The following is an 18,557-nucleotide window of genomic DNA, read 5'->3' on the forward strand; positions in this document are numbered from 1 at the left end:
ACAATCCCTAGCACTATAAAACAATCCACACCCAAGCTATCAAAGATGAGATAATTATTAAGTGTATAAAGCATATTCTGATCGTCTGTTCCTGGTTTAGTGTGTATATACAGAGCTGATAAGCAGAGGCATGCTGGCAGTAGGAACTTCAATCAATGCTGTGCATATAGAACAGAAACATCACACAGGGTCAGTCTCACTGAGAGGAAGGTCTTCCCTGCCCCCACTTCAAGTCAGCAGGGACTTAATATTATCCTTATAATGGCCTTGTTTACACATCCTACCAGGAGAGGGCACAAGCAGTGCCCTTGAGAATGGTTTCCCTGAGATGCGGGTCTTGTTATCTTGCCCCAGATTTATGTAATCCTCCTATCTCGGCCAGCACACATCTGAGGACACAGATATTATGACTCCTATTTGTAGTCAATGTTGTTTTAGGAACAGAATTCTGAAGGCAAAAAGACTTAGGGAAAGCAGATTTTCTAATGGTAATTATAATTATGAGAAAACATGAACTTGTCAAGCAAGGACACAGGATTTGACTCAGTCAGTCTCTGTAGTCAACAGTCCCTGAAGCATCTGCTTCATTTGAAGAGGGTCTGGGACTTGGAGAAGAGGAGAGTGAAGATGGGGAAGAAGCTAATGGAAGAAAGAAAGTAAGGAAGGAAGGAACGGAGAAGGAAGGAAGGAAGGAAGGAAGGAAGGAAGGAAGGAAAGAGGAGCTTAGTCTCATTGAAGGGTTAAAGAATGTGGAGGTAATTTTGGGCTCACACATCCACACTGTTATGAGAGCTTTTATTGACTCTAATGAATGTTTGCCCAGAATGATAACACAGAGTGTTTTTCATACATGTCTGAAAGAGCAAATGCTGAGGTGAGAAATGCTTATGTATTTGTTGGAATGAATAAATGTAGATAATGTACTTTGTAACCTCAGAATTACCCCCATTTGCTTTCAACCTCACACTCCTGGCACAGGATGCTACAGCTCTGCATGCTTGCTCTGAGAACCCTTTAGCTCCTGGATCTTCTGGGGCAGAGTCTTGGTCCAGAACTGCAGCCTTCTGGCCTTTAGGGCTCGTCCCACAGCAGGCTGGGTGTTCAGCTGCAAATACTGCTCATCACGGTCCAACACAGGCCAGTAGGGTAGATCTTCACCGTTGGGGTTCCTGTGGATATACCAGCCAGCAGGTAGGAGTGAAGGTCTCTCTGACCCAAAGCCTGATCCCCTTATTTGGTCAGGGTAGTGGGTGAGCAGACCATGGGCCTCAGGGGACAGATGGACTGGTGTACTGATATAGATACAAGTTTCAGCATTAGTGTCTACTCCATGTGAAGCAAGGGGAGCTGGCTAGTTTTGTATCTCCTTCTCAGAGGAAAATCTAAAGTACTACAGTAGTGTGACTCACCCTCCTGATCTCTGTGGGATGAACAGTAACTGAAAGCTGTAAGATATATGCCTTAGTGTGCCCTGAGTTGAAGACTCTTGTGTTATTAAGGACACATGAACACTAATGGAACACACCCACACTGGGGCTGGAGATGGAGACTTGACCATAAAGAGGTTGAAGATGGGGTCTATTCTTACCCAGTTCTTGCAAAGTTGGCCCAGTACTTCATCACCCTCTTCTTCAGCAGCTCCTCCTCCTCAGTGAGGTCAACTGCAGACAGAAGGAGAAAAAGAGTCCATGTCCTAGCTTTCTCATGTAGTTACCAACTCATGCTCTCATATAGCAACCACAGCCAGAGAGTAAACCCTAGGCCTGGTTTATACCCTCTTCCCTCTCCTCTCAGAATCCAGTATCCACCCAAAGCACTACTTGGAGTTTCTTGGGTTCATTTCTAGAGCAGTGTGCTCTCATTCCTTCTAGCACAAGATAGACAAGGAAAGGATCATATTCAAACTGTAGCATATTTGGAGGGAGGAGCTTGGGTTATTTTTTAAGCTCTGATGTGGTGAACACTTGACCTTGTCCCCTCCCAGACTCTTAGTTTCCCCAACTGGACAGAGAGCTCAATAATCCCTTGGGAGCTCATCTGATGCTGATTCAGCCCAAAGAAACAAGAAAGACTCACAGGTCATGCCCCAGAAAAAGGAGCCAAAGACAAAGACAGTGTCATCACCATGGTCCGCCTTCGGATAGAATGGCCTGACTTGCTTGATGAAGCTGAGCAGATGCTGGAACTCATAGAAGTAGACAGGAGCCTGGGAACCTGGAACACATGTTGACGTCATGATTTCTCATATGGCACTTATCTGCCTCACCTTTGGTGACAAGAAGCCTTGCTGTAAAGTTATCTGGAATACCAGTTGAGTGGTGAGATCCAGACTCAGGCACTAGACACAGGAAACCTTTGTAAAGCAGAGACCCTGGTATTCCAGCCGAGGAGTTGACAAGACACTGAGTGTATCTCACATTTTCTTCCTCTAGACCTGGATTGGATGCCATCCTTTATACTAGACATAAAGATTCACTGGAGGGAAAGTTGTCTGCTACCCAAGACCTGACCAGGGCATGGGTCCAGCCTTGACACTGCAGAGTTCACTGGGGTCCCACAGCTCTGAGTACCCCCTGTCCTTGCTCTTGTCACAGATGTACTCACGTTGGAAATGTGCTACTTGCAGAGCAGGGATCACAAATATGAAGTCCCCCAGCATCTCTTTGAACTGTGCTTGGAGGGTCTCTGTGTCCTCAGTATCCCCCATGTACTCTTCCATTATCAGGTCAATACACTCAGGAGGTAGCATCTATACCAGGAGGAATCGGGAAGAATGATGACAGGACAGCAGCCTCTAAGTAAGGAATGTGGCCAGGAATGAAAGAGGGTCTATGGGTAAAGTAAGAAGCTTTGTAGTGATCCCACTCAGAAAACACACACACACACACACACACACACACACACAGAGAGAGAGAGAGAGAGAGAGAGAGAGAGAGAGAGAGAGAGAGAGAGAGAGAGAGAGAGAGAGGGGTAGGCATCTAGGAACCGTCTATCAGGACAGGAGCCAAGGTCTCTCTCACCATCTGTGCTGCTGCGATCTTCAGAGCAGCTGGAAGGGTCTCTCTGGTTATGCTGTTTATGATATGATAAAGTCCCAGGATCTAGAACGCAGAAGATATTCTTAAGTTTTAGATGGTTTGGAACTACATCCAAGTATCTCTGAGTCGCACCCACCATTTGAGTTTATGTTCTCAGGGGCTTAGAACTGGTCTCACCGTGGGGACTCCCCAGCCACATTCATCTGTGTTGACACCAATGATACTGGGGACAGGGTGAAAATCACCAGAGGCCAACAGCTCCTGAGGATGTTTAGGTAAGAACTTCCCATCCACCACACCAGGGATCATGTTGAAGACCTATACAACATTGACGGTCAGTGCTGAAGATCAATCATATAAATATTCAATGCTCATGAATATCCACAGCAATTCCCTATATCATATCTTATCTCAGAATGCTATGCACACTCTAGAAGAAATGCACATAAAATTAGCTTGTGTTCTTTTTGCACACTGTACTGAAAAGACACCAAATCATGGAGACGAGTTAGCAAATTTGAGTAGTAAGTGAATAATGGTAATCCCACATCCTGTTCATGAAGTCCTCCAAGACACAGAATTCTCCCAACCTGGTTAATAGCCAGGATCTCTTGTTTACTCTTTGCTCGCAGGCAGCGTATCAGGGCTTCTGAGTCTGGGGCCTCACATCCAGATAGGTTGGCTACTGTCTGTAAATGGAACAGACAATAGTTAGCTCATCCTTCCCAGCAGGGAACAGTTTCTTTGATACTAGTAGAAGTCATTACCCCTAAATACCACATCCTAGTGTTTGCTGGGGATGAAAGGAGTCAGTGGAATTGTTGACATTTTCTGTTGCTCAGAGGTGACTGACAGCTGGGAAAGGACATTCTACCTGTGTATTGCTTTGTTGTTGCTTTGTTGTGTGTGTGTGTGTGTGTGTGTGTGTGTGTGTGTGTGTGTGTGTTAGTGTGACAATAATTATTATGTAGCACATTTTGACTGAGAATGTCAGAGAGTAATCTCATACATGTCATCCTATCCCTTGTTCACTCTTTCTATACCAGCTTAGCTGGCCTACCAGGGAGTCTTTGTTTCCTGTATCTCCATAGGAACATTAAACATTTCTCAAACATTAAAACCACCAGCTTTGTATGGGTTCAGGAGATTTGAACTTGGGATCTCATGCTTGCACAGCAAGTACTTTTTCCAGTTGACCCTTTCCCTCAATTGTGTGTTCTTGTTAGATTTTTTTTTTTTTATCAGCTCAACGCAAGCCAGGATCAGGTGGAAAGAGGAACTTCAGCTGAGAATATTCCCTCTATCAGATTGGTCCATAGGCAAGTCTGGGCCTTTTCCTGATAAATGACTAATACAAAAGAGCCCACCTCACTGTAGGCAGTGTCCCCCATGAGCAGGTGTTCTGGGTTGTTTAAGAATGCCAGCTGAGGAAGCCATGTGTTACAAGCCATATGCATGTTGTTCCTTGGCCTCTGATCGAGTTCTGGCCTCCAGGTACATGCCTGAGTGCATACTTCCCTTCAAGATAGATTAAAAGCTATGAGCTGAAATAACCTTTTTGTCCCCAAGCAGCTTTTGACAATAGTCTTTATCACAGTGATAAGAAACAAACTGGGAAACCATGCATAAGTGTTTTTGCTAATGACAGAATCCACTGGATATTGGTTTGTTGTTATATAACATGCTCAGCATACATAAAATCCAGTTAACTGAACATCATAGTACCAGAGGCAAAGACTGAGGTAGCTTGTGTTCTTAGGGCGCTTACCTTGTAGACCACCTCAGAAGTGTCAGAGATGAGGCCAGGCAGCAGGGCCACTCCACTCTGCATAATGGCTCTATGAAAGAGTCCTTTGGACATGGGTGACACAACATGGGAAGACACACTTGTGCCTCCTGCTGAGACTCCAAATATAGTGATGCTGTCACGGTTTCCCCCAAAGTAAGCAATATTTTGCTGGACCCAGCGTAGGGCAGCCACTTGGTCCAGGTATCCCCAGTTGCCTCTGGCATGCTGGTCTCCAGTGCTGAGAAGTAGCAGGAAGAAGAAGAATGCATGACTGTCCATGTATTACTTAGTCCCCATTACCCAGCCCAGTCCCAGGCTTACCTGAAGAAGCCAAGGACACCCAAACGATACTGGATGGAGACAATTACTATTTCCTCAGTAGCTGCCAGTGTGGATGCATCATTCATGGAAGCTGATCCTCCAACCAGCCCACCACCGTGGATCCATACCATCACCTGGAGAGAGGAACTCACATACCAGGAGGCCCACACACAGCCCAAGCTCATCTAGACTGCCCATTAGGTTATCAACTGCTTTGCTCTGTGCACGTTGACCTACAAACAGATTTCCTCAGGATCTCAGGAAGTGAGTCACAGATGGGGTGCGTTAGGCCTATGAGCATATTTCCATTCTAGCTTCCCCAACAGGAAATCTCAGTATGGATTAATGACTCTAGATCTAAATTAAAGTCATCATTACTCTCAGACCCATCAAAGTAGAACAAACAACAACAACAAAAACAAAAAACAAAAAATGAGTGTTCTCTTGAGTGGCTTTCCTGATTGCCAATCAAAATGGCCATTAGATCACATTGGCAGAACAGGTAACTTGCATCTAGAAATTTCAGTAATGTCAATATTCAGCTTTTGTGCACTATCCTGAGTGAGTCTGCTAAGTTGATAGAAGAATTCTTGATTTAATTAAAGACCTAGACCCCTTTACCTTTCAGAGTGCCAGAACTCTGATTTGCATACACAGAGTTTTAGGCAGCTCACCATGGGCTGGTATGAACCTTCTTGAATCCTAAATCTTAATCAGGCTCTAAACTACAGTGGACCTCAGAATTATTCCTTCCCTTCCCATTTTCCAGAGAAAGAAATGAACTCTTCCCCAGCTGACCATGTCCTGACAACTCACAGGCAGGTTAGAGCCCTCATGGGCATGAGCTGGTACATAGATGTTGAGATACAGGCAGTCCTCAGACATAGGAAGCATTGTCAATTGTGTCTCCTTCATACCCTCTAAATTCATCATAGCAGTCTGCAGACACCTAGTGAAAATGGAAGACAGGGTGTCCAAGATACATAGTGGTCAAACATATATCCTAGTCTGAATTTTCTCTTAGCCACTTATAGCTACTGCTTTGTATGCTGGCTTGCTAACATGATTCTTCTCTAAAGTTTCTACCACAGTAAATGCTACCAGTTCTGTGGAGATGGAAATGGAGTCGGATTTTTCAGGGAGGCCTCTTGATATATAATAATATTCTGGGAGTTATTATATGAAGACTTCTGGCAGCCTCTATGAAAATGATAGTTTTTCTGTTCCAACACTCAATCCTTCTGTTTGTATAATTTAAATCCTGGTGTGGTTGTTAGTTTTGATTGTTGACTGGACACACTGTAGAATCACTTGAGGGAAAAATCTTGCTGAGGGATTGCGTAGACCCTGTTAGCTGGTTCTCATGCCAGTGGAAAGTTATCTCAATAATGTTCTTTGCAATAGAAATACATGCTCGTTTTAGGAGGCACCATTCATTCCCTAGCAAGGTGGCTTCTGGATTGTATAAGAGTAGAGAGTCACTGAAGATTAGTAGGCATGCATGTGTGCTTTACACTCTGTTCCTGATTATGGATGTTATGTAATCAGCTCTCTTAAACTTCTGCCTCTGTGGTTTCCCACCAATGATTGGTCATAAGCTGGAATTGTGACCCATGGAAAAAAAATCTGTCTTTACTAATTTGCTTATGTAAAGATACTTTATCACAGAAATAGAAAGGTAACTAAGACATTTAGGCATTGGGGTACTGTGCCCACATAGCAACTATAGGAATGAATGGACTAAATATCATTCCATAGAATAGTGAGACATTCTTTAGTCCACTTCCAAGTATCAATAAGTACCTCCTTGTTCCACATAGTCTCCAGTTGGAAGTATGAGTACTTGTTCCTTAGTCAGTGGCACAGGGATAACAGATGGTCACAGAGACTGTGAAAAATGGACTCAGTCTCTGCTCCTTACTGCAGTACCTTCAACAAACTCCCTACAGGTGCCAAGCTCTGACCCAGCAGGCTGGAACAGTTGTTCTACTCTAACCCTTAGCACATTCATCAGAAATGTGCATGGGAGATGCCCCTCAGCGCAGGAAGAAAACTGCTGTAGAGCTGAGTTGCAATGTTTCATTGCAGTGTGGCCTCGAGCTCATGCCTTAAGTCCTCTGAGTCCCAGAACTTACATGGCCGGCTCTGAGGTCGCATCTCTCACACCACTCCATGGCTCAGGGTCCTCGGGAGGTGCAAAGCGCAGTGGTCCTACAGGAGGCTTGGCAAAGGGAATTCCCAGGAAGGTGTGGATACCAGATTTAGTGTCCTTCACATGGACAAAGCTGCCTCTCACCTGACCCGTGTGCGTGTTCCTGATGGGGCTGGCTGAGTCCTGGCCTGTAAGTGGAGAGATGCCATCAGCTGTCAATACACTTGGGGATTTCTACCTCATCATCATCATGGTACATGGGGAAGGTAAGCTGGGGCCTCTCAGTTCAGCAGTAGAATGTGGAAATGAGGGTTTCTGGATTACCCAGGGACAGAAACCTTGTCCACTGACTTTCTTCCAAACTAACAGGGTTCTTCCCTAGCCAAAAAAGGGACAGGCTCAGAGCCACTTGGCATTATGAAGGAATTATTGTCATTATCCAATTACAGTGGGATTTCTAGCTACAACTACATGCAGATGAGGGACATGTCCTGCTTGTTCTTCTGTCTCTATTGCCTCCTCAGGATGTATTAACCTCAGACATCGCTGACTCCTGTGTACCCTGGTGGGACATTAGAAAGCACACAGTCCCCTGTCATATGTCATTCTCCACCAGTCCCTTCTCCCTCCCTGCTGCCTTCCATCCCATAACCTCAGCCATGACTCTGCAGAACTGGAGCATCTCTGACCCTGGTCCCCTCCGTTCATTTAGACAGTCTCACCGTGCACATGCTGGAGGAGAAGCAGGAACCCACAGGCTATAACATACAGCCAATCAGGAAGTCTAGCCAAAGGCATGGTTGAATCTCAGGTCTAAACCTGTGCTGGTGCAAGCTGAGAGTCTCACAGCCGGAAACAGAACACATTGCTGTGGCCCAGGCAGGAATTTGTAGCTTTTGGTGTGTAGGTGTGGCATTTGATTGCATGGGGCAAAGTTTTCATTGCTGGAGAACTGATAAGGTAGAAGCCACAGGAAGCCAATAGCCACCAGGCAGGGAAAATCCACTCCTGCAGTTCCTGCTCCTTCCCTGGCCTCCTGGACAGACTCAGCAAGGCATCTGAAGTGCTTCTGGAATTCCAGGATCCCTGACTTTCAATACTGAGCCATCGTGTTTTCTGGTTCTTTTACTCACCAACCCAATTTGGGCGTTAGTGTGAAGATTAGAGAGCAGAAAGTTGTAACAGGAGAAGCCATGGGGCTCCTGTCAACAGGTGCATAGTCAAGATGCCAAGATAAAGAGAAGAGCAAGGGCAGGAGCTCTGAGTGTGTCTTCCTCTCATCCTCAAGACTCCTCTGTGCTGACAAAACTCATAGCGTACTGAGTCCACCCTCAGAGCCCCTTGTACCTTAGGAATGCATATATAACCCGCCCCCAAAATTAGGTCATGGTAACTTCATTGAAAGATACTGAAACTCTGACACTTCTGCCTCAATGTCCAATGTAGATGCTCACACCGTCAACTCCTGTTTAGATGAACTACACAGTCATTTGTCCATTGACAAACATTTTACTCTTTCCTACCTTTTACTTATATGTATTGTGTACATGTATGTATGTATATGAACACTCACAGTCCATCACATACTCGCAGAGGTCAGAAGACAATATGTACTATCAGTTCTATCTATCTATATATGGGTTCAGGGACCAAACTTAGATTGTTACGCTTGGCAGCAAATTCCCTAACTAGCTAAGCCCCTTGCCATCCCCCAATCCCCACCCCCACAATCTGATTTCTATGGGTTCTGGTATACATGTCCAGAATAGGAGTTTCAGAATCAAATGTCCTAGCAAGGTATATGAAGGTATATACAACCAGGAGTTTATAACTAGCCACATCTGACTTCCTGGAAGAAGTGGCATGGAATCAACATGGGGTCGTCCTTTTTTGCTAGGATCTGGATGGTTTTATCCCCAGATAATATAGGATCCCATCTATGGTTTCATTCCCTTGATAAGTATATGACCCCAGCTCCTTCAATGTCTCGGGCTACAACCAATTTCTGTTTCCCTGAACATTCTGGTGCTTTTTTCAACTCAAACTCTTTTTAGCTCAGCTGGAAGAAAGTCCCATATCCTCTGACCAGAGACATGATAAAAATATGGACTGGAGAAATCCAAGGTTCTCTTCTGTTCAGGGAGTCAGGGACACAATCTAACCGACAGACAGACAGACAGACAGATGCACGGAGCCATATTGGATTTGGGCCTAGCCGCTTTTTGACTGCATGGTTCAAAGTGACTCTGGGCTGTTTGGCCACAGAGACTCACCCGTAAGATGACTGCCATAAGTCTTAAAATTGTTGGATAAAGCCTCTCCCATGAATTTACGGCACAGGAGTATAACATTCAAGGGATGCCTCAGCTCGAGCAGATACCAGTTATCTCCTCAGTCTACACCCAGTGTCTCCACCACCTGACCTCATCGCCTGACCTCTTTGCCTCCAGCTATCACTGCCTATACCCTCATCTCCCCCTCCTTCATATTTCACAAAGGTCACTCCCCCTACCTGAAAGCCTTAAAAGCTGTAACGTTCATCCCAATAAACGAGACCTTGACAACAGAATCTTGCTTGGTCTCCTTCTTCTCTTCACCCTCATTTTGGCCCACAGGTAGAAAGCCTCTTGGGACCCTGAATAACTGGGTCCGGCTGGCGGGACAAGTGGTTTTAACAGGGACCCCAAGCAAGGCCCACTACAGGACGAGACGGAGATAAGAGCTGCAAGCGGGAATCGAGGACTCTTCAGGCCGAGTAGCTGTAAGGCCGCTGGAGAGGGAGGCAAGGGACCGTCAATTATTGTCATCTAATTGCCATGGGGAAGGGTATGGATTTAGGAGGCTTGTTTCATGGGAGAGATCAAGCGCTCACCAGGAGAGAGGATTAAGAGTTAAGAAAAGGATTTAATCAAGTTCTTTTGTTTTATTGATGAAAAGTGTCCATGGTTAATTTTTAAGTGAATTTTTTTTGTCTTTGTGGAGAAACTTGTCCTTGGTTTATTATCAAGGACAGAAATTAATTCCTATAGTTGGAATAAGGTTGGAAAGTGTTTAAATGTCTTATTGTAAGCAAAAAGGATCCTAGGCGGTTCCGATTCAGGAGGTAGTGTCTGTGTCTTTGTGTCTTTTGTGTTTTGTGCTTGCGGCTAAACTCTGGGTCTGTAGTTGCTCTCGAGTTCTGGAGTTCTGGAGTTCTGGTTTTGCAGCTGCTCCCATCTCAGGCTGAGAGGGAGGATCGTGTCTCAGGAGAGACGCAAATGTGAGCGGGGTAGATGTGCCAGGGACTCACCAATTACTGCCCTGGGAGACGTCCCAGGAGGTAAGAAGGGACCCAGGGACGCCTGGGAGATTCCTGCCTGGGTGCCGTGAGGATTGGCCATTCATGGATTGAGAAAAGACCCGCCTTTCTGGCTGTCTGTATTTCCAGAGTGGTCTTTGTCTGTGTGTCTTAGGTCTTTGTTTTGTGTTACTTGTGACTTTGACAATGGGAAGATTCTGGTTGGGAAGGAGGAGTGACGTGGAATCTGCTCCTGTTCATTTGTCTTTTGCTGAGCTCTTGGGAAGCTTCCATCTGAATCAGCTGGCTTTTGTGGCAATCTTTGGTGGCAGCGCTTTTTTTTGTTTTGTGCGCACTTTTGTTTTTTTTTTTTGTCTGTTAATCTTTTGGTTGTCTTTCTATGTGACTGAATGCTTTTTGCCCCTCTTCAGTAGACCTCTATTTTCTGACTCTCTTCTTGTTTTCTCGCCATCCCACTTGGGATGCTTGTTATGGCTGTTACAGGAAATCTCTAATGCTCACTTGAGTGTGCTTGAGAAACAAGAATTTCAGGTTTGCCCTGGGTTCCTTTGGGATGGGTGTGGGGATAGGCTTGATTTCTATTGCAAATGATGTAACATTGCATATGTTAGTACTCCTAACACTTCTTGGGACTGTGCCTCTGGGATCACAACCTGTATAAGTTTAGAAGTTTTAAAAGGCAGTCATGACCTTTGTGTGTAGGTTCAGATAGTGTCCAGATTGGAATCCTGATGCTAAAGACTTAGTAAGACACAAAGAGAGTTGAGAATTACTTAGGGCTATCTTAAGGCGGAGTCCAGATTTATGTAAACTAGCTGCAGGAGGAAATTTTACTGGGGCCTCAGACAAATATTTTACCCCCTAATTGAAGCCCCTCATGGGTCGGTCTAGTTTTAATGAAAGATATGTCGGTTGTGACACTGTCCATCGACGCATTCAACATTAGGGAAACTGACTTTAGGTCTGTCCCGGATCCCACAGAGATCGATCCCTAAACTATAAGTGTGGATACAGGGATCAATTCTATTGTGCCTCCAGGGGTGTGAAACCACAGGAGATGCATACTGAAACCCACCTCCTCTTGGGATTATATCACAGTAAAAAAAAAGGGGTGGTACAATTCTAACAGAAACAGTACTCTAACCCAGGAATGCCGGAACACTGAGCCTTCCAAGGGCTGGTGCAACCTCTTACAATAACTTTTACTGATGCTGGGAAAAGATCACCCCAGAAAACTGGCATGGGGGTTTGAGTGGGGTCTCCGGATGTATGTTGCCAATAGAGACCCCGGAGTAACCTTCAAAATTAGATTATTTAAAACCACCCCCCAATTACATAAGGCCTCCATTGGGCCTAACCCTCAATTGCATAGCCAGGTTCCTTGCCGCCCAGGGTGGTGACTCAGCCCCCTTTAACACCTCTAGTCCTCCAACTACCCTTTTCAGCCCACCATACCTGTTGGGCCAATGTCCCCACAAGCCTGATTTTATCTGTTCTTAACGCCTCAGCTCTTGCCTTGGTATATCATGAACAGGAAACAAAATACCTCTATTTATGAGGAATTCTGGATGTTTTTTCAGCTAACCTCCTTTCTATGAGGGTATAGCCACTTTTTGGCAACATCACATATACTAATAACATTGGTGGTCTCTTGGAACACCATAGAACCCACTATCACAGAAGTCTCAGGGATAGGAAGCTGCCTCCTCGGGAAGAACATGCTCCTCCCTAAACAATTATTAGAAATATGTAATCATACCATAATCATTGACAATCAAAATACATATTTACAAGCCCCCAAGTATACTTATCTAGCATGTTCCACTGGTCTAACCCACATGTTATAACATCTCAATTTTTTAAAGACTAAAGATTACTGTGTGCTGGTTCAATTATTTCCCAGACTCAGCATACATGAGCCAGAGACTTTTCTTAAATCCTGGGAAAAGGGCCTGGATATGCCTCACAAGGTAAAAAGAGAACCAGTAACTGCCATCACCTCAAGGGTTCTCCTAGGTCTAGGGGCCGTGGGTGCAGGCACTGGCATCGCCCTTCCTCGTTACTTCCCATCAATACTATAACCAGCTTAGTGAAGCCATAGATAAGGATATTGCTGAATTAAGAGATGGATTAGCTAACTTAAAAGACCCAGTTGCCTCGTTGTCTGAAGTAGTCTTACAAAATAGAAGAGGCCTAGACTTAATCTTCCTACAACAAGGAGGACTGTGCACAGCCTTAAAAGAGGAATGCTGTGTTTATGTAGATAAGACTGGACTTGTAGAAGACAGTCTAAAAAAGGTGAGAGATAGCCTAGAAAAACGAAGGAGAGAGAGAGAGCAACAAGAGTCTTGGTACCAAAACTGGTTTTCTACATCCCATGGCTCTACCTTGTTGCCCTGCAACACAAGGCTTATGGAGATAAAGCTTCAGTTGTGTTAATACAGAATTGTAGGCTAGAGTCTTGAAAGTATTTAAAAAAAAAAAAAAAAAGAAACCTGGTAAAACATATCTTATTCCAAACAGCAAATTAAATTATTAAAAAATACTGATATTTGGCCTATCGTGATATACAAATTTTTCAGGCAAAGTTGGTAATTTTACTCTTTGCTTTTGTATTTCCTATAAATTTGTGCATGCAACCCATAGGAAATGAGCTTACTGTATTTATAGGTGGTTCATCTAATGAAAAGGCTACATGTGTGATTGGATCACTTGTTTATTCTCTTGAGTTTCCCCTGCTTCAGCACAGATTATTAATTAACTGTAGCCAGTTTTTAAAATGTTAAAAAAAAAATCAAGCTTTCAATTCATATACTGATAGCCAATGTGTGGCTTGGGTTTACAGTTGATTAAAAGTTTTGGGGTTGGGGATTTGGCTCAGTGGTACAGCGCTTGCCTAGGGAAGCGCAAGGCCCTGTTCGGGTCCCAGCTCGGAAAAAAAAAAAAAGTTTTTTTATAGATACTACTAGCCCTCAAATTTTACAATTACTTAATGCTTTACTAGAGACAAGTTTTCTACATAAAATCAGTGAGTGATGATTTCAGTGTGAATTGTCTGACAGCTCACTGTCCTTTCAATGCTCTGGCTGAGACAACTAAACAAAACCATAGACCCAGCTCTTTGAAAATGGTAATGGAGTTGATAACACTCCCTCACAAAAAGAGGAAGACTCCATTTGCTTACTTTCAACTCCCATCCTCACCTTACCAGCTCAGGGATTTCTATTAAGACTGAATCTTGACAGTATTTATAGTATTTGTCATCTCTAATTAATTCTTATGTTTAGGTAAATAAAGCTGGTGAGTTGCTTGATTGATTGCTTATTGGTTAAGATCACTAAGTACTGTTCCTTTATAGGCCATTTAAGAACTCAAACTGGATTGCCTGGACTCCTTAACAAGGGAGGGCAATGATACCAGACAGATTGTAGGCCTTACATAGGAAAAATTAGTCAAAAAATCTCATTCTTTATATATCCAAAACAATAATACTAGAGACAATAATTTGGTATACAAGTCAATTTATAAATACAAGTGCTCAGTGTCCTCAATTTAATCCTCGAGGACTTACCTTAATAAATAATATCTTAACTATATCTTACTAAATAAAAAGGGGGAGATATCCCTGTATGCTATGTATGCTAACTTCTGCCTAGGTGAAATAGAAAGATCCACATATTGGCATGATCCTGTTCAGATATTTTATATGGGGAAGAGGGAATCTTTGTGTTTTTTCTACAGGATGCTACAGGAGTGTGCCAGCTGCCCGAGTGGCTGGTGAGACTTGTTGATCCTGGAGCATGAAGATTCAGCCTCCTGGTTCGGGTCCCTGAGTCATTCCTGTGTCCTTGGAGGAATATGGAGGATTCCACCATCTTTTGTCATCACAGAAATTCTGGCGTTGTTGCAGTCATTGTGTCCCATCCCACCGCCTGCCTGTGCTCCAACCCTCTGTGCACTACTGCTTGTTCCAGAGAAGAATGACCGATCCTGAACTGTCCTGGGAAAGACCTTGACATTTCGGCCATGCTATTGTAGCAGTTATTACTGCTGCAGCCATTGTGTCTGCAGTGTCTGGAGTTACTCCTCCAAATCTGTTGTTAGGCAACCACAGTGGGTGAACTTTCTGGAGAAGTTGCTAACAATTGGGAATTCTAAATTTTATTACAGGAGAGGCTTGACTAGGCCCTTGGTGGTATGGCCATAGCAGCTGAGGAGAACCAGATGAGGTGCCCACTACTTATCGGGAGAGGCTCAATTTCCACAATCTCTTATATTAATGCCATCTGGCCCTGCTTTTTTCGCCCTGGGCTCAAGTGAGAGGAATGAGAAGATGACCTGATGTAGCTATCCTCAGGGACGGGCAACTTCCTCTGACCCTGACCAATCTAAGGCAGGAACCTTGGGGGCGACAAGGTGATCCTATGACAGATAAGGCTGGGGTTTGAGAGGTCGATCCTAAGACAGAGGTGGCTACACCCCGCTTAAACGCATGGCCGGTCAAATGCTCCTCTGCCCACTTTCTCCCCCATTAACACACACGTATAGCCCAGAACGGTGTGTTACAGCATAAGTTCATTCCTAGCCATTGGGGTGCAGTCCTAACTGAAAGATTGGCTCGCCATGGCCGAGCTGGGCACTCTGTGAGGCATGTCTGATCTCTCTCAGACCACTACTTCCACCTAATGGTTTTTTTTTTTATAAAAGAAAAATGGGGGAGATGCACGGAGCCATATTGGATTTGGGCCTAGCCGCTTTTTGACTGCATGGTTCAAAGTGACTCTGGGCTGTTTGGCCACAGAGACTCACCCGTAAGATGACTGCCATAAGTCTTAAGATTGTTGATAAAGCCCTCCCATGAATTTACGGCACAGGAGTATAACATTCAAGGGATGCCTCAGCTCGAGAGCAGATACCAGTTATCTCCTCAGTCTACACCCAGTGTCTCCACCACCTGACCTCATCGCCTGACTTCTTTGCCTCCAGCTATCACTGCCTATACCCTCATCTCCCCCTCCTTCATATTTCACAAAGGTCACTCCCCCTACCTGAAAGCCTTAAAAGCTGCAATGTTCATCCCAATAAACGAGACCTTGACAACAGAATCTTGCTTGGTCTCCTTCTTCTCTTCACCCCCATTTTGGCCCACAGGTAGAAAGCCTCTTCGGGACCCTGAATAACTGGGTCCCCGCTGGCGGGGACAGACAGACAGACAGACAGACATTGAAACCGGTCTAAAAGCAGAGGCTCAATATTCACAGAAACACCTGCATTAAGACACCACTCCACACCCATTTAGTATATTCAGTGTTGGCAAAGGCATGGAGTGCCCCATGCACATGGCTAGAGGAGATTCAAAATGATGTAGTCATCTTGAAAGACAGGGTGGTATTTTTCTTCAAAAATTAAGCACACTCTTGTCCTATGATTGAGAAATTCTACTTTTAGGACTTTAATACAAGGAAATGAAATTACTAATCACAAAATAACAAATAAACAACAACAGCAAAATATGTTCCAAAAAGTTGACAAGAGCTTCATTAACAACAGGAAAAAAACAATGGAAACCACTCAGAAGCCCATCAGCTGGGATATAGGTAAACAAATACTCATATATGGACTGATGTTCTTAGTCAAAGATGGCACTTGAATCTCAAGACCATTAATTAATCTATAAGTACAAGGGGATGTTTTTAATAGAGGACCCAGAGAAAGTTTAGGAGCAACAATAAATTAATAGTATGGAAGCTGAAGGAGAGTAATTGTGTCACAAGCAACCAAAGAATCACAGGGGGTCTGTGAATGTTAGACATAAGTGCATATACAAGGGCAGGTACTCAGGGAGACAGGAATAGGATGCTTTTCTCCTGGACACATCTGGACCTTCTAATGTTCCCATTCCATTGCCAAGACCCACCTCACAGTCAAACATATTCATAGATGTTCTGAGCATGTGAACATGAACCTCATAGTATCTCCAGGTCCTGGGGGCTGAGAAGAAACTTCAGCAGACTCCAACACACACACACACACACACACACACACACACACACAGAGAGAGAGAGAGAGAGAGAGAGACAGAGAGACAGAGAGACAGAGAGACAGAGGGAGAGACAGAGACAGAGACAGACAGAAAGAAACAGATTGTCACATAGATAGACAGATACACATAGACACACAGACACACAGACATACCTACTCACACATACAGACACAACCACTCCAACACACACAAACACAGAGACACAAACACACACACACAGAGATTCACAAAATACATAGTTTCATACACAGCCACAAACACACAGCCACAGCCACAAACACACAGTCAGAGCACACATACACAATGCATAAACACACAAACACACACACAGATCCACAATATACACAGTCTCATACACAGCCACCCCCCCCCACACACACACACTACGTTATCATCATTGTTGTCGTCTGTGCTAGGGCTCACATGAGAGCTGCTGTGTCCTGCACATAAGATGCCCAACCTGTTGGAGTAAGGATCAAGAAATGAAGAGATGATAGAAAACCACCTAATGACCTAAAAATCCTGTATGCTCCAAGTCTTGACATTGGGTGAAGATAAGCAGTTGGACATAGTAGCTTTGTTAACTCTTCTTTACCTCAGAAAAGGTTCTGCTTTGGATGTTGTGCGGTCCATAAGCAGTCCTGATTTTCTGTGCCTAAGAGAGCACAGGGGTCTCAGTGAGACCCTCCTGCTGTGTGTGTGTGTGTGTGTGTGTGTGTGTGTTTTCCACCAGTTCCCACTTCCAGTCACCCCCTGCCCCCAAGCCACCACTTTTTGACAGTGTAGAAGTTTACATACCTGATGAGTTGCAACAAGAAAAGCTAAAAGCCCCAAATGGGCCTCGTGACTCTTCTGTTGCTGCCCTCCCCGATCTGACACACATGAATCAGCGCCCTGGGTGCCACATTTGGGAAGGGTGCCAGGGCCACAAAAGAACAATTTTCAACCTCTTTCTGAGTCTAAATGCTCACCCTGTCCCCTGTGATTTGCTTGCTACAAACAATGGCTTACCACACAGCATCTTTTTTCAATGTCTTACTGATAGCACCAGCCAGTGATGCCTGAAAGTTATTGTAAGAGACAACAGATACTGACATGGTCCTGCTTAGAGCCTGACTATGCCCACAACGCTTTATCTTCTAAGAAATATTATGAAATCCTGTGTGATCAGGAGAAATGTCCTTCCGGCTGTAAGGTAAAAAAGCTTCTTGAACAGAAGTCATCCATGGAACTCAAATTAGTTGATCACATTTCTTCTTTTTCTGATTTTTCAGGGTTTTTTGTCAGAATATTATCTGTGGTCAGACTGAATTGCTCTCTCAGTTTCTTAGGTTCTGTGTTTACAGGTGAGTCACAAAGCATTCAGCTAATACATCTGCTCTAAGTAATCCTTGGCATTGTCTACAAGGCGATATTTGATGTTCCCAAGTACGATGCAGAACAGGATGAGATGGGGGGAGGACAGGATGCAACTCCATCCCTCTATAGTTGTCACTGATTCTAAGCCCAGGACTCTAAAAAAAAAAAAAAAAGAATGTTCCAAACAGTAGCCACAGTGAGTCAGGTAGATCTTGCTGCATAGAGAACACTGGTGACCTTCCGTAGTCTGGTGACCCACAGCAAGGGGTCACAGGTAAGGTAAATTCAGTGGATTGAACTAGGGAGGTTTGGGAAGAGGTCAATGAAGTTTACACTATCAGATTGGAGAGGCCCAGCAAGAGGTGTGTCCAGAGGTGGGGAATTGATCAATTGCCACAGAGCACACATACTCTGGGCATAAAGCTATTACTTCTGATAAGGGACTGAAAGTTACTGACAGGCTCAGAGCACACAAGCCATTTGGACTGAAATCCAACCTACCTTTGCCCTAGGTTATGTGCCTGGTGAAGAGAACCCAGGGACTGCTAAGGCCAACT

General features: G+C 44.4%; 1 protein-coding gene across 1 annotated transcript; it reads right to left on the reverse strand.

The window, feature by feature from the left end:
• Positions 1 to 560: 560 nt before the first annotated feature.
• LOC116886210 (pyrethroid hydrolase Ces2a-like) lies at positions 561 to 8,159 on the reverse strand. The gene is made up of 12 exons (XM_032887601.1): positions 8,023 to 8,159; positions 7,284 to 7,488; positions 5,965 to 6,097; positions 5,149 to 5,282; positions 4,807 to 5,065; positions 3,629 to 3,727; positions 3,216 to 3,356; positions 3,021 to 3,101; positions 2,605 to 2,749; positions 2,077 to 2,214; positions 1,589 to 1,661; positions 561 to 1,169 (listed from the first exon to the last, which is right to left on the reverse strand). The coding sequence occupies exons 1-12, from the start codon at positions 8,096 to 8,098 to the stop codon at positions 983 to 985; spliced, it is 1,671 nt and encodes a 556-aa protein (XP_032743492.1). The 5' UTR covers positions 8,099 to 8,159; the 3' UTR covers positions 561 to 982.
• Positions 8,160 to 18,557: the final 10,398 nt, after the last annotated feature.

Source organism: Rattus rattus, chromosome 17 (assembly GCF_011064425.1).
Source record: "Rattus rattus isolate New Zealand chromosome 17, Rrattus_CSIRO_v1, whole genome shotgun sequence".
Classification (NCBI taxonomy): Eukaryota; Metazoa; Chordata; class Mammalia; order Rodentia; family Muridae; genus Rattus; species Rattus rattus.

Excerpts from the sequence above, each read along its gene's own strand:
- LOC116886210 (XM_032887601.1), bottom strand. The coding sequence starts at position 8,098 with ATGCCTTTGGCTAGACTTCCTGATTGGCTGTATGTTATAGCCTGTGGG. Across the intron at positions 3,102-3,215 it reads GTGGCTGGGGAGTCCCCACG|ATCCTGGGACTTTATCATAT; the intron begins GTGAGACCAGTT and ends TCTGCGTTCTAG. Across the intron at positions 2,750-3,020 it reads AGATCGCAGCAGCACAGATG|ATGCTACCTCCTGAGTGTAT; the intron begins GTGAGAGAGACC and ends CTCCTGGTATAG.